Source organism: Acinonyx jubatus, chromosome B1, assembly GCF_027475565.1.
Source record: "Acinonyx jubatus isolate Ajub_Pintada_27869175 chromosome B1, VMU_Ajub_asm_v1.0, whole genome shotgun sequence".
NCBI classification, from domain to species: domain Eukaryota; kingdom Metazoa; phylum Chordata; class Mammalia; order Carnivora; family Felidae; genus Acinonyx; species Acinonyx jubatus.
In genome coordinates this window covers 43,683,409-43,706,755 of record NC_069382.1, presented here as the reverse complement: position 1 = coordinate 43,706,755, position 23,347 = coordinate 43,683,409, and the positions used below count along the sequence as shown (strand labels likewise).

Sequence of the window (23,347 nt, the reverse complement as noted above, 5' to 3'; positions counted from 1 at the left end):
TTGAGTTGAGCCAAAACTCATTTTGATATCAATTTAGTGAGAAAGTCACAGTCTCTACTCCGGAAAGACGCCCAGCCTAAGGCTGCCAAACAAAATACAGGGTGCTCCGTTCAGTCTGAATTTCACATGAACAACTAATAATTTTTAGTGTAAGGATGTCTCAAACACTGCATGAGACACACTAAAAAAATATTATTTATATGAAATGCACACTTAACTGGATATCCTATATTTTTATTTGCCAAACTTGGCAACCCTAGCCCAGGCTTTCTGAGTTTTTTTTTTTTTTTAATGATGCTCCCAAACTTTTTCTATTGGTTTCAGAGCTGCTACGCAAATACTATGAACTTACAATTGAACAGGTAAGTTAAGAATGTAGTTACTGGCGTTAGACTGCCATGATTTAGATCCCTGCTCTACCATTTTTTAGGTGTATGGCCTTAAATTCTTTAACCTCTCTGAGCCTCAGTTTCCTCATCTATAAAATGGGGTGAGTGGAGGAAATGAAATAACGCATGTGAAGAGGTTAGCACTGTGCCTACTGTGGGTAAGTGCTCAGAAATAACATTTTCAATCATTTGGAAAAACAGGCCTAGGAAGCATACAACTATAAAGTGGGTACCACTATAAGATTACAGACTGCCTGGCACAGAGAGGGAAAGGGGAACAATATTAGAATGCAGCAAACAGTATTAAGAATACAGCTTCTACAGAAATGGCATATGTAAAAAGTAAGTAGGTTTGGTCCTATGGAGAACTCCCAGTTCTCTGATTTAAAAACAGTTGAGGTGGGGCACCTGGGTGGCTCGGTCAGTAGTGAGCATCTGACTCTGGCTCATGTCATGATCTCTTGGTTCGTGCATTTGAGCCCCGCTTTGGGCTCTGCGCTGAGCTGACAACTCAGAGCCTGGAGCCTGCTTCGGATTCCCGATCTCCCTCTCTCTCTGCCCTTCCCACGCACAAGCTCTGTATCTCTCATAAATAAGACATTAAAAAATTTTTTTAATAAAAAATAAAAAGAGTTGAGGAGGCTAGCAAAGCAAAATGCTAAGACCAAAATGTAAAAAGTAAGAAAATAAAGCCCATGGGTTGACCCCATAAAAGGCATAAGGGGAATTCAGCGACTTCACATTCATAGAAGTTGCATAATGGTTGGCTAGGTATCCTCTAGCTCGCCAGAGACCAGAGAAGAGGAAATTAGTTTGTAGAATGAAGCATTTTTTAAAAGATTCTACTTGAGATAAGACCGGCTAAAATTTGAAATCCAGAAAAGTAGTTGTGTGCAAATAGGAAATAAATCCAGGGATTAACATGAATAACATTTTCTCTGATGCTTTTCAAAAATTGGGGAGATTCTATGCTGTTTGGAGGGTTTAAATGTCATTCTAATTCTGTATGAAAGATCAAATGATCTCTAAAGGTCCTCCCTAGGTCTGTGGTTCTAGAATCTATATTCACATTTCAAAAGCCAAATGTGACAGTATGTTTGCTGAGGGATTGTTGTCATGGTTTCTCTACCTCAATTCATTTAAACTGGGGCACAGACATTATTTCTCCATTTCTCTTTAGAGCCAAGTAACCAGGCAACATTAATTTTCTATTATTTTATCTCTTTTTATCCCCGAAAGAATCACAGTATGCGCAGAAGGAAACAGTTTTAAAATCCATGAATGCATTTCCCATAATTCAGGGCCTCAGACTATAGAGGTGAATTTTTTAAACACTTGATGGCCTTTAGGATGAATAAGTATACTAGATTTTTATAAAATTATATAATCTGTTCCTCTGGGTATTTGGCTTTTTAATCTTTCTCTTCTCCCCTTTATCCTTGCAAACTGTCAGAGCAATGTAAAGACAGTTGCTGGTGATGATGTGATTGTGGACTTCCATTTTTTAAGGATTAGGTGGTAGGGAAGAATGAAAGGTTAAATAAATTACATGGTTGATGTCCCAGAAAGAGGAAGAGAAGAAATTAAAAAGGAAAACCAGGAGAAAAAAGTGGAATACAATTCATTCAAAAGCATAGCTAAGAAGTAAAGAAATTGGAAAATGTGAAATGATGAGACCGGGGTCACCTTGATCTTTTTGCCTTTACTTCCATTTATTTCCATAGAGTTATAGAAGGTTAGCGATGAAAAGCATCTTAGAAATGAATCCGTAGTAAAGCCTGTCTTACTCATCCTGGTCTCTCCAAAGGTACCTTTACAGAGAAATGCCTCAATAAATGTTGACTGAATAGATAAGAAGGGTGGGGGAACTCACGTGTTGAACGTTTTTGCACTCGCTTTGGCAGAGCACTCTACGAAGGGTGTTAACACGTTATCTTGATTGATCCCCCCCTGCAGCTCTGAAGGAGATTGTGACTCCATTTTATAAAAGAAAAACTAAGAACTTCAGTAACTTATCCAAGATGCCAGTTCAACAATGAAACCAAAATTCGGTGTGTCAATCCTGTGCCACCACTACCCAATCTTGGCACCACTATCCTTATTAACTTGAAAGTTCAAATCACTCTCCTGATGCCTTTTTGGGAGCCATGCACACATTCAACAGTGGAGGCCGGGGTGGGGGAGGTTGACCTTAGAATTCAAAGACGACACCTGACCTATGAAGTTACTCCTACTTGTTATCGTAATAACCTATCACCTGGATTGTACATCCTTTAGCTCTGATGAGGTGTTTATGGTTTTTTAAATGTTTTCCAAATAGCGTGTCACTTTATGTCAGGTTCACCCAATGCTTCCTCTATACATCTCTTCAACATGATCTCCATCACTGTAATCCCTTTTGTTTCACCAGTGACCGCTGCCTAGCCCCAGACCTTTCAACTCCATCTCTCTAGAGCAAGGGTCTATTATATACACACCATGAATAATTATTCTAGTCATTTTTAAAATTTTTATCATTTTGTCAGGAGTAGAAATTATCAAGTCTAGAGCCATTTTGACAACCCTAATTTACAGATACCCCCAGTTACCTGTAAACAGAAACTTCCCCCAAAGTAGTTCTTGATGGCAAGCACCCTCGGTTCTGCTCAAAGTGATTTTCCGGAACACAACATATGAAATTTTATCTCAGTTCCTGGGGCCTGGGGAGATGGTAATAGAAGAAAGAATATTGCCCTTTATTTCCTGAAGATTTGAAGTAAGCCCAGTCACCCCAAGACAACCTGGGGGACGCCCTTTGGCTCTTTCTCCAACATAATAGCGTCCCACTCCAGCCAGTTGAAACGTTTGAGAATCTTTAAACAGTACAGCCAAAAGCACTTTCCGTAACAGAATTCTCTCTACCCACCCACAGCACCTACTATTTCACCATCTATTAAACTTCGTATTTTACTGTGTTAGCCTTTACATTGTTTGGCTCCTCGCCATGTTTATGACCTTCACACTGCCCAGAGCTGGACACATAAGGACACTCAAGACTGGACTGAATGTGTGCGGAGCTCATGCTAGGCGGTCCAAGGCCACCTGTGCCCTCTGATAAGGCAGCGCTACCGCAGGTGGTCACCAATCTCTTGAAATAATGGATAGCCCGAACTGGGGCATGCGGTAAGTCAAAACTCTGCACCGGGTTTTGTAAATTACGTACGCTTAAAAAGATCTCAGTAAGGTTTCCTATTGGTTACATACCGAAACCTTACCTTGGAGGTACTGGGTTTTAACGTGGTGTTTAATGTATTCATTAAAATGTCTTACTTTTTCTGCGCCTATTGGTAAGTCTTTGAATACATGTGTGGATCGCATCATATTGCTATTTGACAGCACTGGTGACAAGGATGACAAGAATAACCATATAAGTGAATCGTGCCGTTTCCTCCAGAAACTGTTTTCTGTCTCTTAAGGGTTCCTCACGAGCCTCATCTGAGACACCAGCAGCCATGTCTCCGGCTCTAGCAGCTTCGAACCCTGGTCCCCGCGCACAGAAATCTTAACTCACAGCTCTCTCAACGCCAGGGACCGGCAAAAATGTGGGTCTTTTAGAAAGGAACCAGGACCCCGGAACAGGCCGCGTTTTTTGCGTCAAGAAGCTCCCGCGGGGACGGGGACCGTGGCTCAGGCAGGAGGACTGGCAAGGCTTGCCAGGGGGCACCGGAACCACGTCAGGCCGGCCTCCCCACACCCACCCCCGCCTCCGGAGCGCCGCCTCCAGAGCGGAGCCAGGCTGTCCCCAGTAAGGCCGGGACGACCTCCCCAAGATGGCCGCCGCGGCGGGGTGGGGCCTCCCGCCACACTGCCCCCGTCCCGCCCCCGCGCTGCCCGGTGTCGATTGGGTGAGACGACTCAGTGGTGAGCTGCGATTGGGTCACACCAGACGTGAACTGGGCGGGACCGGAAGGTGGTCTCTGCCTGGGGGGGGGCTCCCGGGTCTGGGGCTCTGCGTTCGTCCCGGGGGATGTGGAGAGCTGGCAGCATGTCGGCGGAGCTGGGAGTCGGGTTCGCGATTCGGGCAGTGAACGAGCGCGTGCAGCAGGCGGTGGCGCGGCGGCCGCGGGTGAGGAAGGGGACAGCGTGGGGACGGTGGGCGGCTGCTTTGAGGAGGGGGAAACACCTGCGTGGGAATGGGTCGTCACGGTGACGCAGAGGGGTCTCCCGGAGGGGCGGGAGCCGTCCTTCCGCCTTGACTTTGGCTCGGGTTGCAGAGCCCCCAAAACGCTTAGCGAACGGTGTCCTCAGCCAGCCACCTCGCCGTGAGTCTGTCAGGTTTTCTGGAGGTTGGCTTAGTTGGAGCAGAAGGTATCCACTACCCGGGAAAATGACCAGTCCCCCAGCAGCGCGACCATTGCCCGTCCCACCTCGTGTCGTGGCCAACAGCCTTAGCGGACAGGAGCAGCGCCAGTCCCGTGCCCAGAGGCTACAGGAGGAGACGTTTACTGCAGGAGCACCCAGAGGAGGCCAGATCCCCAGATCACGTGTGTGGCAGCGTCTGACTGCTAGTAGGTGCTCAGGAACAGTCAGCTCCACCCGGAGGTGAAAGAGACGGTGGACGGGCCGGGTTCTGGAGACCCCAGAGCTGCATAGCACGTTTGGACTCGAGGGGGGCTGACATCCAATCCCAAGCAGTCTAGAGGGAGATTCCCCCCGCCCCTTCTAATATATTTTGTCTCCTCTGGGAATTTCATTAGATCAAGGGTCAGTGTCTGCTCCCCCTCACTGCAAGTTTAAGCCAATGGTGTGGAGTGAGACACAACTGAACAGAGAGGTCAGAGTTTCCCCCATCAAGCATTTATAGTGTCAGAACTCAGAATGCTGTTCTGGAGACAGAAGATCTGTATCAGTGTAGTCTTTCCTTGGCTTACCTTGAACTAAGTCACTCAACTGCTCTGGCCCGGAGTTTCCTCTCCTGGATAGGCAACGGAATGAGCTCTGACTGCCTTTTAAGCCCACCCTTGGCATTAATGTTCTATGATTCTCGGCGATTCTCCAAGGAAAGCTAGGGATCTCCCTAATAAACATCACTCTGGGAAGTTCTCCCAGCATAACTCCACAGGTGGATGGGCCGCCTGTTCCACTTTTCTCTCTGGAAGTCATCAATTCGTCAACGTAATCCTAGGAGCTATGACGTGATCTCATAAAAGGCTGGTGATGCATCATCCCTCAGAAGGAAGCTGGAACTTTTTGCTAATGGATCTGAATCTTTAGAGCCTTTGAAAATACAGTGATTCTGTAAAAATTGCAGAGGGTCATCGGCTGTGTGAAAACTGAGCTATGTGAGGATAGGTGGATCTCTTGTTGCCTCTGTATAGATTTGATTGCAGCAGAGTTCAGGGAAGCCCTGCTCTTTACGTGATGGCCGTAAGAGGGTCATATGGGCCTAACCCTCAGTCCAGAGTTTGTGGTGTCCTTGCCTCAGTTCTGCTGCTGGTTCTTAATTAGATTGAACAATAAATTACATAGCTACCCTACACAGGCCACTTTTGGAGGGGGGGGCAATATTATTGAATATACCAGGACCAGAATGAGTTTCCAAAATTTAACCTTGGGGTTTCAGAAGCCAGAAGTGGTATCCCCTCTAGTCAGAGAGCAATGCCTTCCCTTAACAAACTGATTCTTAAACCTCCAACGTTGGCATTGCAAGAGCATCATCTGAAGAGTTTGTTTAAAAAGGAGATTCTCAGGGGCGCCTGGGTGACTCAGTCGGTTGAGAGTCCGACTCTTGATTTCAGCTCCAGTCATAATCCCAGGGTCATAGGATCGAGTCCCACATCAGGCTCCATGCTGGGCATGGGACCTGCTTAAGATTCTCTCTGTGTCCTTCTAACCCTCCTCCCCCACTTGTGCTCTCTCTCAAATTTAAAAAAAAAAAAAAAAAAATTTTTTTAATTAAAAAAAAAAGGAAATTCTTAGACTCCAGCCCCAGAGATTCAGAGTCAGTAAGTCTGGAGTGGTACCCAGATGATGCTGATGCAGTTGGTCAAAGACCGCATTTTAAGGAAATACTGCTTTTATTTACCTTCCCAGGTCTCCTGAGAGAGAACTGTGTTTTGCCAGGTATTAAAGTAGCTACCATATTAGATTTGGATGCCATGCATTTGAAAGACATTTGATCAACATTATTTGATACTGGTCCCCCTCCAGTATAAGAATAATGGAGCTTACCAAATGTCAAGTTAAGACCTATGCCAACTGATCCTACAGGGACTATCTTATAGAACTCACTGGAATAATATTCCTAAACGTTCACCCATTGGGCTCTTTCTCTCTTGGCAGGATCTCCCAGCCATCCAGCCCCGACTAGTAGCAGTCAGCAAAACCAAACCTGCAGATATGGTGATTGAAGCCTACAGTCATGGCCAGCGCACTTTCGGGGAGAACTACGTAAGATCCCTTTTCCAAACTCCCTTTGGAAGAGTTGTGATTGCCAGGCTTCTCACTTGTTCTGTTTTTACCCTTCAGGTTCAAGAACTGTTAGAAAAAGCATCAAATCCCAAAGTAAGTGAATATCTGAATTCTTGAGTTTGCATCTAATCTTGGCTCCGCAGTTGAAAGTTAGACCCTTGTTGGTGGTTGGGTTTTATAGCAAGGTTGACTGGCAGTAGAAATGTCTCCATTCACCTCGAGCTCCAAATAAATCTCAGCTAGATTTTCTTTCTTTATTAAAACTAAGACTATAGTCATCTCCTTTGCAGCTTTTTGGATATGGTAATTTAGGAGCTTGCTATAATCCTGGATCCTCTGAGATTGGAAAGCTTTACTCAGTTCATCTTTCTTGGGGTTTTTTTCATTTTTTGTTTTTTAAAGAAGTCTCCACACCCACCATGGGGTTTGAACTCATGACCCTGAGATCACAAGTCGCATGCTCTACCAACTGAGCCAGCCAGGTGCCCCATAATCAGTTCGCCCTTAATGGATGATATCTAAAAGATGGAGGGAGCTAATGGGAATAAGGAAGAGGAACAGAGCAGAAGCCTTAGGTAGTAGTATCCTTAGGAGCCCAGCTGAAGAGGGTGATAGCAGTTTATTGCATAGACATGAGAAGTCAGAAGGGAGTGTGTAAGGTATTTGAGCCGGCATGGCCTTCATAAATTCTGAGTCAGACATGGTTACCTTTTTTCCTTCAGATTCTGTCTTCGTGTCCTGAGATCAAATGGCACTTCATTGGCCACCTACAGAAACAAAATGTCAACAAATTGATGGGTAAGATAAAATTCTAAACATGAAGACAAAATTTCTCTATCATTATACTACTTATACTACTTTCTGTGAAAAAGAGAACAGCTTTTAGAATAGTCCTAATTCACCGTTTGTGTTTTGGAGTTTTGGGGAAAAAAATGTTAAGTGCTTAGTATAAGGAAAAAGCCTCATACCAAGAACAGAATGAATTCACCATTGACTGGGTTGTATGTACTTGGAAACCTACCCTACTTTGTGTTAGGTATCATTTGGTAGTCTTCCAAATAAGTTATAAGGAATTGTAGCCCATAAAATTATTCAGTGGGCAAGGGAGACATTTTTCTCCTTTTCCCTCTGGATGTAAGACTATGGTAAATGAAATATAATAATATACAGTAAATCAAATACAGTATATATTGTATATAAAATACAATATACAGTAAAGTACAATTAAGAATTAACTACAAAAGAACTTAACCATATGACAATGACATGTGGTGATCTGTCTGAGGAACTGAATACTTACTTCTCTCAAAGGTTTCTAAAATAACCTGTATTTTTTTAAGCAGCTTTTTTGAAGTATAATTGACCTGTAGTAAATTGTATATATTTAAAGTGCACAATTTGATTAGTTTTGATGTATGTTTGTACTTGTAAAACCATCACCACAGTCAAAATAGTGAACACATTCATCACCCCAAAAAGATTCCTCATGCCCTTTGTAATAACCCCTTCTTTCCGCTCCTCCCCACTCCCCTCCTCCAACACTACTTACCTGCTTTCTGTCACTGTAGATTAGTTTACCTTGCTAAGAGTTTTATATAAATGGAAATATAAAGTATGTACTTTTTTTTTGTCTGACTTCTTCCACTCAGCATAATTATTTTGAGGTTCATCATGTTGATTTGTGTATCAGTAGTTCACTCCTTTTTATTGCTTTATCCATTCACCCACTGATGGACATTTGGGTTGCTTCTAATGTGGGGCCATGACAAATAAAATTGTTATGGCAGTGACGGAAAAAAAGCTGCTATGAACATCTTTGTATGGACTCTTTTTTTTTTTAATATTTATTTTTGAGAGAGAGAAGAAGAAGAAAGACACAGAGCACGAGCAGGGGAAAGGCAGAGAGGGAGACGCAGAATCTCAAGCAGGCTCCAAGCTGAGAGCTATCAGCACAGACCCCAACGCAGGGCTTGAACCCATGAACCATAAGGTCATGACCTGAACTGAAGTCAGATGCTTAGCCAACTGAGCCACCCAGGCACCCCATATGGACTTCTTCTTATCTCTTAAAATAAATACCTAGGAGTAGAATGGCTGAATCTCACAATAAGTATATGTTTAATTTTTTTTTTTAATTCTGAGAAAGTACACATAACAAAATTTATCACCTTTAACTATTTTTAAGTATTCAGTTTAAAGGCATTAAGTACATTCATATTGTTTGCAGCCATCACTACTTTCTATCCTCTAGAACTGTTTTCCTCTCTCAAAACTGAAACCCTGTACCCATCGTGTATGTTTAACTAAGAAACTGCCAAGCCATCTTCCAAAGTGGTTGTGCCGTCATACATTCCCACAAGCAGTGCTCGAGTTCTTCCACATCTTTGCCCACACTTAACACAGTCAGTCTTTTAATTTTAGCCGTTCTAGTAGGTATGTGGTAGTGTCCTTGCATTATCTTAATGGCTTATGATGTTGAACATCTTTTCACATGGTTGCATCTGTTTATCTTCTTTGGTGAAGTGTCTGTTGAAGTCTTTTGCCATTTTCTAATTGGATTTTTTCACTTTTAAGACAAGAGAATTCTTTATATATTCTGACTAGTCCTTTATCAGATACATGCTTTGCAAGTGTTTTCTTCCACTCTGTTGCTTGTCTTTTCATTCTCTTAACAGTGTTTTTTGAAGGGCCCAAGTTTCTAATTTAACGAAGCCCAGTTTATCAATACTGTGCTTTTCGTGTTGTGTCTGAAAAATATTTCTCTATAGTTCAAGTCACAGATTTTCTCTTAGCAGTTCTATAGTGTTCAGTTTTATATTAAGCTTCATTATTCACTTTGAGTTAATTTTGTATGTGGTGCAACGTATGATTCCAAGTTCTTTTGGTTTTCTGGGGGTTTTTTTTGCATATAAATATCTAGTTGTTCCAACACTACTTGTTGGAAAGTCTGTCCTTTTTCCATTGCATTCCTTTGTACCTTTATCAAAAATCGATTATCTGTGAGTTTATTGCTAGACTATCTACTCTGTTCCACTGATCTACTTATCTACTTTTACACTGATAGCATGATATTTTGATTTATGGAGCTTTATAATAATTCTTAAAATGGAGTACTGTTAGCCCCCAGCTTGGTTCTTTTTCAAAGTCATTTTGGCTATTCTAGATCCTCCCCATTTCCATATAAACCAATTTGTCCATTTCTACCAAATATATATATATTTGTTATATATATATGTGTGTATATATGTTATGTATATATGTATGTTATATATATGTTATATATATAAATATGTGTGTGTGTGTGTATATATATATGTATGTATGTTATATATCAAAAGCCCTGCCAGGTATTTGAATTAGGATTGTATTGAATCTATAGATCAATATGGGGAACAATGACATACTAAAAATATTGAACCTCCCAACACATTAACAAGGTATAGCTCAGTAGTTCTTTAGGCCTTCTTTATTTTCTCTCAGTAATATTTTGTAGTTTTCATTGTGCAGATTTTCTTCATCTTTTTCCTGATTTATATCTTTGTTTTTCTTATATTTTGATGCTATCTATTATACTGTTATTGATTCTGTTTAATTTCTGATTGTGTGTTGCTAATATATAATACAGTTGATTTTTGTATATTCATCTTGTATCCTGCAACTTTGTTAAACTCACTTATTCTAGTAGCTTTTTTTGCAGATTGCATATAATTTTCTACGTAGACAATTATGTTATCTATGAACAAAGACAACTTACTTCTTCCTTTCCAATCTGGATGCCTTTCATTTCTTTTTCTTGCCATATTATACTAGCTAATATCTCCAATATGATATTGAGTAGAAGGGCTAAGAGTGTTACATGCATATTTTTCATGATGTGCTTTATCAGAAGGAGAAATTTCGCTTCTAATCCTAATTTGCTGAGAGGCTTTATCAAGAGTAGATGTTAGATTTTGTCAAATGCTTTTACTGCATCCATTGAAATGATCCTACAGTTTTTCTCTTTCAGTTTATTAACATGTTGAATTACATTTATTGATTTTCTATTGTTAAACTACTCCTATATTCCTAGGGATGAGCTCACTTGGTCATGCAGTATTATCCTTTTACTATAATGTTGCATTTGATTTGTTAAGTTTGTTTAGAATGTTTGCATCTAGGGGCGCCTGGGTGGCTCAGTCAGTTAAGCACCCAACTCTTGGTTTTGGCTCAGGTCATGAACTCATGGTTCATGGGTTCAAGCCCAGAATTGGGTTCTGTGCTGACAGTGTGGAGTCTATTTGGGATTCTCTCTCTCTCTCTCTCTCCCTCTCTCTCTCTCTCTCTCTCTCTCCCTCTCTTTGCCCCTCTCTTGCTCTCTCTCAAAAACGAATAACTAAACTTAAGAAAAAGTGTATGCATCTGTAGTCACAAAGGACATTGGTCTGTAGTTTTCTTTTCTTATAATATCTTTTTGTAGATTTGATAACAGGATAATGCTGTCCTCATAGAATGAGTTGGGAAGTATTCCCAACCCTTCAGTCTTTTGGTAGAGTTTCTGTGGAATTGGTATTGTCTCTTTCCTAACTGCTTAGTAGAATTCACCAGTGAATCCTGGAGTTTCTTTGTAGGAAGGTTTTTAACTGTAGTTTCAATTTTATTAATAGATTTAAGACTATTCATATAATCTGATTTTTCTTGGGTGAGCTTTCAAGGTTCAAGGAGTTTGTCCATTTCATCTAGAGTAATGAATTTATGGGGCACCTGGATGGCTCAGTTGGTTAAGCATCCGACTTCAGCTCAGGTTATGGTCTTGCAGTTTGTGAGTTCGAGCCCCATGCTGGGCCCTGTGCTGGCAGCTCAGTTCCTAGAGCCTGCTTCGGATTCTGTGTCTCCCTCTCTCTCTCTGCCCCTCCCTCACACTCGCGCACTCTCTTTCTTTCTCTCAAAAATAAATAAGCAATAAAAAAAATAATGAATTTGTGAGCATTAGGTTGTTTGTAATATTCCTTTATTATCCTTTTAATATCTGTAGGATCTGTAGTGATGTCAACTGATTCCTGATGTTGGTAATGTGTATCTTCTCTTTTTTTTTCCCCTAATCCATCTGGCTAGAGGTGTATCAGTTTTATCAGTCTTCTCAAAGAACTACTTTTAGTTTCATTAATTTTTCTCTATTGTTTTATTAGTATATGTTATATAAACAAAAATAATTATGTATTGTGGGATTTATAACATATGAAAAAGTCAAAATGCATTGCAACAATAGCATACAGAATGGAAAGTTAAGAAATAGAAGTACACAATTATAAGGTTCTTAAACTATATATGAAGTAGTATAACACCACTTTAAGGTAGACTATGCATAAGTTCAACTTTAAAGCAACCAATAGGGGCGCCTGTCTGGCTCAGTCAGTAGAGCCCATGACTTGATCTCAGGGTGTAGATTGGATGTAGAACTTATTTAAAAAATAAAATAAAGCAACCAGTAACACAGAGAATGATAGCTAATAAGTCAGCAAAGGAGATCAACTGGAATAATAAAAAAATTTGTGAAATGGTTTCTCATTGTGGTTTTGATTTGCATTCCCCTAATGACGAATGAAGTTGAACATGTGCTTATTGGCCATTTGTTCATCTTCTTTGGAGAAATGTTTATTCAAATCCTTTGTGTATTTTTTAATTGGGTTTTTTTATTATTGAGTTGTAAAAGTTCTTTATATATCCTAGGTAGCAGGCCTTTATGATGTATATCATTTGCAGATTTTTTTCTCCCATTCCATGGATTGTCTTTTGACTTTCTTTATGGTATCATTTGTAGCACAGAAATTTTTCATTTTCATGTACACTTTAATGTAAAATGGACATTTTAAAGTACATTTAGTGTACTTTGTCTCTTTTTTGTGTGTGTGGCATGTGCTTTTGGTGTTATAGCTAGGAAATCCAAGGTCACAAAGATTTTTTTTTTTTTAATAATCTCTATGCCCCATGTGGGGCTTGAAGTCACTACCCAGAGATCAGGAATCACATGCTTTACCAGCTGAGCCAACCAGGTGCCCCCAAGGTCACCAAGATTTACTCCTGTTTTCTTCTAAGAGTTTTATAGTGTTAGCTCTCACTTTTGGGATTTTTTTAATTCATTTTTATGTATAGCCTAAGGAAGAGGGAGGTGCAACTTCATTCTTGTCCTTTGAACTGTTTGCACCTTCACCTTTATTTTTCAGAGAAATGTTTGCTCAAACTATAGAATTCCAGCTTGACGGTTTTTTCTTTCAGGACTTTAAAGATGTCACTCTCTTCACTTACATTGTTTCCAGTGAGAAATAGGATGTCATCTTTATCTTGGTTCCTCTGTATGTAACGTGTTTTTTTTTCTTCTAGCTACTTACAAGATTTTCTCATGATCACTGGTTTTGAGCAATTTGATGATGATGTTTCCTGGTGTAATATTTTCCACATTTCTTGTGTTTGGGGTTCATGGAGCTTCTTGGATCTGGAGTTTATAGTTCTCATCAAGTTTTGAATATTTTCAATCACTGTTTCTTCATATATATGTTCTGCCTCCCCACTCCCTCCCCACCACAACTTCTCTTCTCCTTTGGGGATTCCGGTTACCTGTTCATCTGCTTGAGGTGTTTCGGCAGCTCACTAATGCCCTTTTAATTTTTATGATTTTTTTCCTGTTTCATTTTGGATAATATCTTCAAAGTAACTGATCTTCTTTAGCATTGTCTAATTTGCCATTAATTCCATCAGTGGATTTTTCATCTCCTACGTGTGGTTTTCATGCTAGAAGTTCAATTTGGGTCTTTTTTAAATATCTTCCCTGTCTCTGTCTATTTTTTAATAGATGCCACACAGTTATGGTAACTTTTAATGTGCTGTCTACTGATTCTATCATCTTTGACAGTCTGGAACAGTTTCAATAGATTGATTTAATATATCATATTTTCTGCTTCTTTGAGTCTTTCAGTCCTTCTTTTTTGGGGGGGGATAGCCAAACGTGAATTTTCTTGTTGGGGGCTGGTCAGTTTTGTATTCCTATAAATATTTTTGAGCTTTTTTGGAACACAGTTAAGTTACTCGGGAACAGTTTGATCTTTTTAGGTCTTGCTTTTAAGATTAGTTGGTGTGACCGGAGAGAGCTCAGTTCAGGGTTAATTATTCCCCATTTCTGAGGCAAGGCCCTCTGTATACTCTAGCCAGTGCCCCATGAATCCTGAATGTTCCAGCCTGTCTGATGGAAACGGGCACTATTCCATGCCCTCTGTGAACATCAGGTACTGTTTCTTCTAATCTTTTCAAATAGTTCCCTCCCCAGCCCTGGGTGATGCACGTGCCAGTCTGTACCCAGCTGAGTTCTGGAGGGGAGCCCTTTTCAAATCACCGGTGATGCCTCTGTATGCAGCTCTCTCCTCTCCCAAATTCTGTCCTGTGAACTCTAGCTGCATAGTCTTTCCATATTCTTAGCTCATGTCCTCATCCTAAGGCCCACGCTCTTCCTCTCTTCCCCTTTTCTGCAACACATTCTAGAAACTCTCCAGGAAAGAGAGGTGGGGCAGTCACTTCATGTGTTTCTCATGTCTCAGAGATCACTATGTTTCACTCTATGATACACAGGTCTTGTAAACCATTGTTTCATATATGTTTCACACATTTTGTCCATTTGGTTGTTCAGGTGGAATGGTCACTCTGGTCCCCGTACTTACTCCATCTTGTCAGGAAGCAGAAGTCTACTACATTATTCTTAAAAGCTATTTCACACTAGGTATGGGGGAAGTAGAGAGACTATTTACATTTAATAAATCGCAGCAAGACAATCAGCTTTTTAATTTGAGAAATAATTAAATTAGCTTCCCTTCCTCACAGTGTAAATTCCAGCTAGATTAAAGAATCCTAATGTGAAAAATCAAAACCCTGAAAGTGTTAGAAGAGGGGCACCTGGGTGGCTCAGGCGGTTAAGTGTCCAACTCGATTTAGGCTCAGGTCGTGATCTCATGGTTCATGAAATCAAGCCCCTCATTGGGCTCTGCCCTGACAGTGTAGAGCCTGCCTGGGATTCTCTCTCCCCCCTCTCTCTGCCCCTCCAGGGCTCACGCACTCACACGCACCTCCTCTCTCTCTCTCTCTCTCTCTCTCTCTCTCTCTCTCTTTTTCTCTCTCTCTCCCTCTCTCTCTCTCTCTCTCAAAATAAATAAATAAACTTTAAAAATAAACAAGTATTAGAAGAAAACATAGGAAAATATTTTTATTTTTTCAAGCTGGTGAAAGGCCTTTCTAAATAAAGCATAAAGTCTGGAAACCATAAAAGAAACAACTAGCACATTTGCTTACACAAAAATTAAAGCAAAAAGAAAGCACAGATTGGTATTAAAATAATAGTTTTTAAAAGCAAAAGAGGTTAATGTCCATAATGCATAAAGAACCATGTGTATATATTTTTAATCAATGAGAAAAACATAGGGGAAAACGAACGGGTCATTTACAAGGATAAAAAATACAAATCCAGGAATCAAGTGAAAAATGCTTAACCTCAATAAGAGAAATGCAACACACAATAAAAAATTCTACCTTTCACCAGTCAGGTTTGCAAAAAAATTAAAAAGCTGCTAACATGCAATGTTTTGAGAGCATGAGTAAGTGAGCACTCCACATTTTGCCAGGAGGACTCTAAAATGGTAGGGCTTTTTTGAATTTCTCATATCCCATACAATTTAAATTGTGCTTCCTCTTTTAACTAGTAATTTCAATTCTTGGACTCATGCAGCCTATAGCAACATGTATAAGTGTGCAAAGGCCTGTGTGTAAGCTTTGGGTTTATAGTGAAAAAGAAACAATGTCTATTAACAAGAACAATGTTAAATAAATTGTGATCATCTGTTCTGGGGAACGATGCAGTTGTTAAAAGTACAGGTGGGTTTATGGTACTGATGTAAAAAATCTCCAACATGTATTGCTAACTGGAAGCAAGCAACCCATAAAACGTTTAGTAGGAGCCAATTTGTATGTTATTTCAAAAAATAACAGGAAATTCTATGTCTGGGGAGTGTGTGTGTGTGTGTGTGTGTGTGTGTGTTCGTTTGGATGGAAATACACTAAAATAGATCTGGAAGAATCCTTATCCTAGCGGTAATAGTGATAGTTTCTAGGGTGAGAGGCTTGGAGTTTTTACTGCATATATTGCTTTTACTTGTATATTGCTTCTTCTTTTTTTTTTTTTCCAACATCAAGCATGCGTACTTTCAGTCTCTTCTTTAAAATATATGTAAGTTTTTAAGTGAAGTAGCCTGAACTCAAATTCAGTATGAAAAACATGGAGTCAGTTTGCCATCATTTCAAGTCACAGCTCTAATATTTGTTAATTTTGTAAACTGGAATAAACTTTATCCTTTCTGAGCCTCAGTTTCCCCATCTGTAAGATGGAGGTAATAATAGTGTTTCATGAACCATGATAAAGATTAAAAAGAAATGGGCACCTGGCTGGCTCAGTCACAGGAGCATGTGACTCTTGATCTCAGGGTTGTGAGTTTGAGCCCCACGTTGGGTGTGGAGATTACTTAAAAATAACATCTTTTAGGAAGCCAGGATGACTTAGTCGGTTAAGTGGCTGACTTGATTTCAGCTCAGGTCACGATCTCATGGTACATGAGTTCGAACCCTCCATCGGGGTCTGCGTTGGCAGCATAGAGCCTGCTTGGGGTTCTCTCTCCCTCTCTCTCTGCCCCTCCCCTGCTCATTATCTCTCTGTCTCTCTCTCAAAATAAATAAACATTTAAAAAAGTTAAATAATAGAATAAAATAAAATCTTTTTAAAAAATAAAAAAAAATAATTAAGAAAAAGATTAAAAAGAAATCATGCATATACAACAGTTAGCAAATTGCCTGGGGGATTTCAGTGTTTATAAATGCAAGCTGCTGATGCTGCTTCTGTCTTTGTCGTTCTTTATCTGGGCAAGACTAATACTTCATTTCACATGCATCTCTGGAAAAGAAGATGGCTTTGATGACATCAGCATCTCCCTTAGCTCTCCGTATTGAGGTCATTCTGATGTCCTTGTTGAATGAGAGCACCCCAGTGCACAGTTTAAGAACATGGTGTTAGCATGCCAGGGAAGCACTTTGGCCTCCATTGGTTATCCTCTCTTTATTGTCATCTTGACCTGTTTCTCGCTGTGTGAGCTGCGATTTAGTCGGATCAAGCCTGCTATTAGGAATCTCTGCAATTCCCGACCCTCAGGAAGCTCTTAGAGTTGGCACGCTGCCGGATTGTGGTGCGTCGGCGTTCCCCCTGTTCGTCTTCTCTGGTTAGATAGCAATGGGCCGACATCCGAACTCACATCTAGTAAAACTGTCACGTGAGTCTTAGCAGAACTGAGACTTAACTGTCTTGTTCTTTTTCTGGAAAACTGTCTTCCCATCTGCCAAGGCAAATATTGGTTGCGCGTTGCTTGCCACACTGGGACGAGTAGAGAATTACCTTGCCTCTTTCTCATTACAGCTGTGCCCAATCTCTTCATGCTGGAAACAGTGGATTCTGTGAAGTTGGCAGACAAAGTGAACAGTTCGTGGCAGAAAAAAGGTTCTCCTGAAAGGTTAAAGGTTATGGTGCAGGTTAACACCAGTGGAGAGGAGAGTAAGTGACCAGACCTAACTATAGATTTTTCTTCCCTTAGGATGGTTGAAGGTCAGCAAGAATGGCAGGCCTAAGTATCTGATAGCTAAGGTTATAGAAGGAAATCATGGGCCCGTAAGTAAGATGTTTCATGCCTGTAAGTAGGATCTAGAAGGCACAGTGACATCTAAGCCCATCCACATATAATTCTTTCATAACATCATGGGTTGTTATTTCTTAATTTTTTGGTGGCCCAAAATTGGACGAGGCAGGAAGGGGATTGTGACTTTGATATCCAGAAAATTCCCAAAAGTCACCATCACTCCTAAAAGAGACGGCATAGTTACCTGTATAACACTTCTCCAGTGTTAAAAAAAATTTACTTAGCATAATCTTGGGAGAGAACAGAAGAAATCCCGTGAGCACCCGTTAATGAATACCTTCAAGGGGCTTGCGTTAACGTTGTAACCTAGTGAACAGAACTGGAGCTTTGAAATCAGATCTTGGGTTTAACCTCCAGCACTGTCCGTCATAACTGTGGGTTAGTTACCTAGCCTCTCTGTACCTCAGTTTCCCTGGTGGACAGTGCTGTCATAATGATGCCTACTTCAGAGGGTGTTGTAAGGATTATAAGTCTTAATGCGGGCAAAGCTGTTGGCATAGAACCCCACCCATCTCACTTGTTAGCCACTTGATTGAGTGTTTACAGATTAGTCGTTTGCTTATGACCATCAGACCAGTGTTCATCAAACCGTAATATGAAGGAGCACAGTGCCAAGGCTATTTTCTAGATGGGCCCTCAGGTCAGGCTTCCCGGACTGAAATCCCAGTTGCACAGTTTCTAGTTGTATGACCTTGGAAAAGGTACTTAGCTTTCCTGTGCCTCAGTTTCCTCATCTGTGGAAGGGGGATAGTAAGAGTACTTACTTCATAGTTATTGTATTAAGTGAAAGGCTCTTAGGATTTGGCATGTGTACCTGGCAGAGAAGTGTTCTGTAAATTTTAATAATTATCATTATTTCTACACATATCTAGATTATATCTTACATTACCAATATAGGTAAATCTGAAACTGACTTCAGGTCAAGTCTGTGACATCATTTCTTGGTAATTAGCTATAATTTGCTATAGTTAAAGATTAAAGTGAATGTTCTTAGCATCTCCATTTGATAAATGAGGGAAAGAGGATATCAATATTCCTTATAACTGCATAACAAATAATCATTTGCTGCAGATTCCTCCTCTAGTTGTTAATTGGCAAGTTCAATTAAATTTTGAAAATATATAGTGAAATCCGTGTGATAGATACTTTATTTTTAAATGTTTACAGTCTTGGGGCACCTGGGTGGCTTAGTCGATTGAGAGTCTGACTCTTGATTTTGCCTCAAGTCATAATCTTCATCAGGCTCTGTGCTGACAGCATGGAGCCTGCTTGGGATTCTCTGTCTCTGTCTCTCTCTCTCTCTCTCTCTCTCTCTCTCTCTGTCCCTCCCCCACTTGCACTCGCTGTCTAACTAAATAAATAAATAAACATTTAAAAAAAGTAATAATTTAAAATGTTTACAATTCTAATAAATTAATGAAACAGAAATACCAGAACTAGGAAAAGAATCCTCAGATAAATCTGGTGTTTGGCAATGTGAGTCTTGTTGGTGTCCCAAGAAAAGCAGTGTTTTTTCTTTTCCCTGTACTTTAGCTGTTCTCGGCTCATGTCACTGAGATTCAGATGGTTATTATTCAGAAGGGAAGCAACGTAGACAAAGACCTCAAAAATTAGGTTACTCTTTAGGACTTGAGGATATGTGTTTTTCAAGAAGTCCTCTTGTCCGAGAGTCACCTCCTCTGTTACAAGGAAGGGATGGAAACTGAGCCTTCCTCTGGCTACTTAAAACATTTTGGTACAAGTGTCTTCTGTTTCTTTTTGTGAAGGTAAACATGGCCTTTTGCCTTCAGAGACAGTAGCCATGGTGGAACACATAAATGCCAAGTGCCCCAGCCTGGAGTTCGTGGGGCTGATGACCATAGGAAGCTTTGGACATGATCTTAGTCAAGGACCAAACCCAGATTTCCAGGTACTGGGGTCCAAGGATGGCGGGATTGCTCATGCACTAGAGAAGCATCTGAACGAAATGCTGTTGCAGGGCTGGCTGTTGTAATAAAGTTGAAAGCCCTCCCAGATATTGCCTGTCGGGTATTATGACCCTCTTCTGAACTCTCCTCAACTCCCCTTGAACCTGGCTAAAACACAGTCTCTAGAGAAAATGAGCTCTTTTCCTCCTTTCCAGTGACTGATCATTGTTTTGAAAGTAGGAGCATTTGCTAAAAAACTTTAGATAACTTCTGGAAATTTGGACAGGCCTTGAAACCACGAAGAACCAATAGTCTTTGTCAGAGATGTTCAGATTCAGCCACTCTCAGACACCCTTGGAGAAGGCAGGAGGAAATAATGTGACACTTGTCCTTCTGTTAGGCGTTACTGTCCCTCCGAGAGGAGCTGTGTAAAAAGCTCAACGTCCCCACTGAGCAGGTTGAGCTGAGTATGGGCATGTCCATGGACTTCCAGCATGCGGTAAGTGTCCTCCTTGCCCTGTCCGCCCAAGGGGAGGGCCCGAAAGGCCGCAGGAAAGCAATGTTTGCCGGAGAAACCTTCGAAACGCCTCATCATGGCAATAGAGCAGCCAACAGCAGTGGCCCTCAACTGTCCCAACATCCCCCACCCCCTTCTTTTCTGAAATGAGATGTATAGAAATTACAGCCTGACACATAACTTTCCTAAACTCCATCTAATTCCCTAAGGGGATTCTAAAGAAAAATCAGAAGGGACACCTGGCTGGCCCAGTTGCTAGAGCATGCGACTCTCGATCTCTGGGTTGTGAGTTCAAGCCCCATGGTGGGTGTAGAGATTACTTAAAAACAAATAAACTCTTTTAAAAATTATAGCTCAATTTCTTATTTTTCTTTCTTTATTTTTGGGGCACCTGGATGGCTCAGTCGGTTAAGCATCCGACTTTGGCTCAGGTTGCCATCTCATGGTTCGTGAGTCTGGACTGTGCGTTGACAGCACAGAGCCTGCTTTGGATCCTGTCTCCCTCTCTCTCTGCCCCTCCCTGGCTCACTGTTTCGCACGTGCGTGCTCTCAAAAATAGACTTTTTAGGGGCACCTGGGTGGCTCAGTCGGTTAAGTGTCCGACTTCAGTTCAGGTCATGATCTTGTGGTTCACGAGTTCGAGCCCCGCGTCGGGCTCTGCGCTGACAGCTCGGAGCCCGGAGCCTGCTTCGGATTCTGTGTCTCCCTCTCTCTGACCCTCCCCCCATTCATGCTCAGTCTCTCTCTGTCTCAAAAATAAATAAACATTAAAAAAAAAAAATTTTTTTTTAAATAGACTTTTTAAAATTATAGTTTAATTTCTTATTTTTCTTTCTTTCTTTGTTTTTAAGTAATCTCTACACTCACTGTGGGGCTGGAGCTCATGACCCTGAGATCAAGAGTCACACGCTGTACCGACTGAGCCAGCCAAAGGCCCCTAAACTATAATTTTTTTAAAAAGCATCGCACCGTATAAATGTTTGGGCATGGATGTGTGACAGCGAGTCCTAATGAAATAGTCTGGAGTTCATCTTACGGGTAGATTCACAACAGCTGTAACTATATGCTGAGAGAGATGTGTGGCTCTGGAACAGTAAATAACTTGATCAAGTTCTAAAAACCAAAGTGTCAACGTCACTGTGTGTATCCAGTAGTTGCAGTCTCGGAAAATCATATATATCAAAACGGTGCAAAAATGCTTTGTGTTTATAAGTGAACTGGAATTCGGTCCTGTGCTCAAACAATTACAGGGAGGTTTTTTCTTCTGACAGTGGAACGTTAGAAAGGGGTGTGGGCTGTCAGACAACCCTTCGTTGTGCCACTGTGTCTCAGTCACACAGGGTGACACGTCTTAACAGCCCCAACTCAATGGCAGTCATGTCCCCTAGTCACTGTGACAGCCAAGGAAATCCTGACTTCTTAAACACACCCCTGGAGGTGCTGTTGTCCCAAAGGGAACCCCTGCCCTGCACCCCTCTTCAGCTGCCTCATCCTTGTTCTTCATAGAAGCCCCTCCAAAGCCAGAACGAGAGGCGGGACTTCAGCATTTGCTGCATGATTTTAAACTCAGCCCTTGATACTCTCTCTTCTTTCCCACAGATTGAAGTAGGATCTACGAATGTCCGAATAGGAAGCACCATTTTTGGAGAGCGAGATTACTCCAAGAAACCTGCCCTGGACAAGTCCCCGGCTGACCTGAAGGCCCCAGTGGAGGTGGCCCAGGCACACTGAGCCCAGGCACAGCCAGCCGTGGCTCGTGGCCCGTGGGCCTGTCCAGGAACACTAACTATGCACTTACCTGGTCTCCATTTTGGTATTCCCCGTGTCACAGCACAGCCATGCTCTCCTTGTGACCTGGAGAGAGCGCGCTAATGATTGTGGGTGTTGATGGGAACTGTGTGTACTTGGGATCTGTCATAAGAAGCTCACTTCAGGTAGTGGCTTGGGATTGGGTTTGAGAAATCCAGACATTTCTGCAAAACAGGTATCAAATCAGTAGCCAGGAATCGAGTTCAGTATTGAATCCTGCCCAGGAGCACCAACCAACCCACAAATGCCTTCCCCAGGTTAAAATGTGGTCACTCATGCCTATAATCACCAAAGTGAGAGGGATTCCCATTTGTCATCCACGTTAATGGAAAGTCCCTTCATGCAGACCCCCTACTGAGTAATCACCTTTGCTGCTCTGGGGCAAAGTGATTTCTGCCCCCAGGTTTGACTCCACTCAGTAAATATTTGTCCCTACTCTGGAATGACAGTGCAGGTAACTTCAGGAGCTGGCTCAAGGTAGTGCTGCAAACTCAAATCACATTGATCAGAGGTTATGTCATTGGTTACCTTGGTGGTCCCTGTGGACCCTGAAAACTACAGGGGTAAAATAAAGGGACTTGGGCCTTTCGAATATCCTCCTGAAGAGACAGGGCTCTCCTCAATGAGAATTAAATGCTATGATTTGTTCTCCACTCTAATCCTCTTAATGGTGATTTCTTATCTCAAAGGCCAGTGACTCCTCAATCTCTAGGCAGCCTCAAAGACCAGCCCCACAGTGAGTGTAGCTCCCCAGAAACTCCTTTAAGGCCAGTTCAGGCCCACAGTTCCAACAAGGCCTGGCTTTGAGGTTCCTGTTCCTGCAGAGCATTTTCCGGGCACCTCTAAAGCCCTTCCTCGTCCCCACTGCCCTGCTATATATATAAGCCAGAATTTGGCAACTTCTTGATTGTTAATAAAGTAGCAGCAAGGTCTTCAAACACCAGAAAGCACAATTCTCAGATATCCATAACAGATGACTTCCGTCTGGGTGGTTTATTTTCTAGATGTTTTTTTCCTTATTTATTCAAGCCCCAGTCTTCATTTTATGAAATAACTTTCAGAACATGATGCTGCTGCTGCTGAATGTAATTTTGTAAAACTTAAACCATTATGATTCCTGCACTGTTTCAGTCAGAGCTATAACATGTCTCAGAGTCTAGTAAATAAAAATGTGAGTTTGAATTATACCATCTGTGCCAATTACAAAGCAATTAAAAGATTTATTTTTTATGACCCTGTGTAACGAGTGAGTATTAACAGGAGCGGGGCATTGGAACCAACAGGTAGCAGCTGTGCCCATCACTTGACATTGTGCCAGCCTGGCTTCAGAGGAGGGCTTCCCTTGAGTCCCAGATGCAGCCAAAGCCACACAGTGGATGAGAGAGCAATTCTGAACTTCTAAAGGCAAGAAAAGGAAATGTTGGCATTTCAGGAATTACCAAAATCAAGAGCTTACTAACCTCTTCCTGCAAGAACCTGTATTCTAAGTGGCCTCTAGATGGCGACATTGGCTAACCTGTGGGC

The 23,347-nt window shown here is 41.4% G+C and overlaps 1 protein-coding gene, 1 long non-coding RNA gene and 1 other non-coding gene across 4 annotated transcripts; 1 reads left to right on the top strand and 2 right to left on the bottom strand.

The window, feature by feature from the left end:
* Nucleotides 1-5: 5 nt before the first annotated feature.
* Nucleotides 6-4,360, bottom strand: LOC113602666 (uncharacterized). The gene is made up of 3 exons (XR_003424134.2): nt 3,699-4,360; nt 2,978-3,088; nt 6-82 (listed from the first exon to the last, which is right to left on the bottom strand). It is a non-coding gene; the product is annotated as an uncharacterized LOC113602666 (long non-coding RNA).
* On the top strand, nt 4,336-23,056 carry PLPBP (pyridoxal phosphate binding protein). Of its 2 annotated transcripts, XM_027070378.2 has the most exons (9): nt 4,361-4,494; nt 4,704-4,936; nt 6,711-6,818; nt 6,897-6,932; nt 7,562-7,637; nt 17,314-17,448; nt 19,357-19,499; nt 19,898-19,996; nt 21,614-23,056. In XM_027070378.2, the coding sequence occupies exons 3-9, from the start codon at nt 6,768-6,770 to the stop codon at nt 21,743-21,745; spliced, it is 672 nt and encodes a 223-aa protein (XP_026926179.1). In that variant the 5' UTR covers nt 4,361-4,494; nt 4,704-4,936; nt 6,711-6,767; the 3' UTR covers nt 21,746-23,056. The 2 variants fall into 2 exon arrangements, with proteins under 2 accessions (XP_026926169.1, XP_026926179.1); XM_027070368.2 differs by lacking the exon at nt 4,704-4,936 and having other exon boundaries at nt 4,336-4,494.
* TRNAT-UGU (transfer RNA threonine (anticodon UGU)) lies at nt 7,251-7,323 on the bottom strand. Its single transcript has one exon. It is a non-coding gene; the product is annotated as a tRNA-Thr (tRNA).
* Nucleotides 23,057-23,347: the final 291 nt, after the last annotated feature.

What these genes read in the sequence shown, in the direction of transcription:
- PLPBP (XM_027070368.2), top strand. Translation starts at nt 4,396, where the DNA reads ATGTGGAGAGCTGGCAGCATGTCGGCGGAGCTGGGAGTCGGGTTCGCG. An exon ending in AAATGTCAACAAATTGATGG is followed by an intron (nt 7,638 to 17,313) that starts GTAAGATAAAAT and finishes TTCTCATTACAG; the next exon opens with CTGTGCCCAATCTCTTCATG. An exon ending in GACCAAACCCAGATTTCCAG is followed by an intron (nt 19,500 to 19,897) that starts GTACTGGGGTCC and finishes TCCTTCTGTTAG; the next exon opens with GCGTTACTGTCCCTCCGAGA.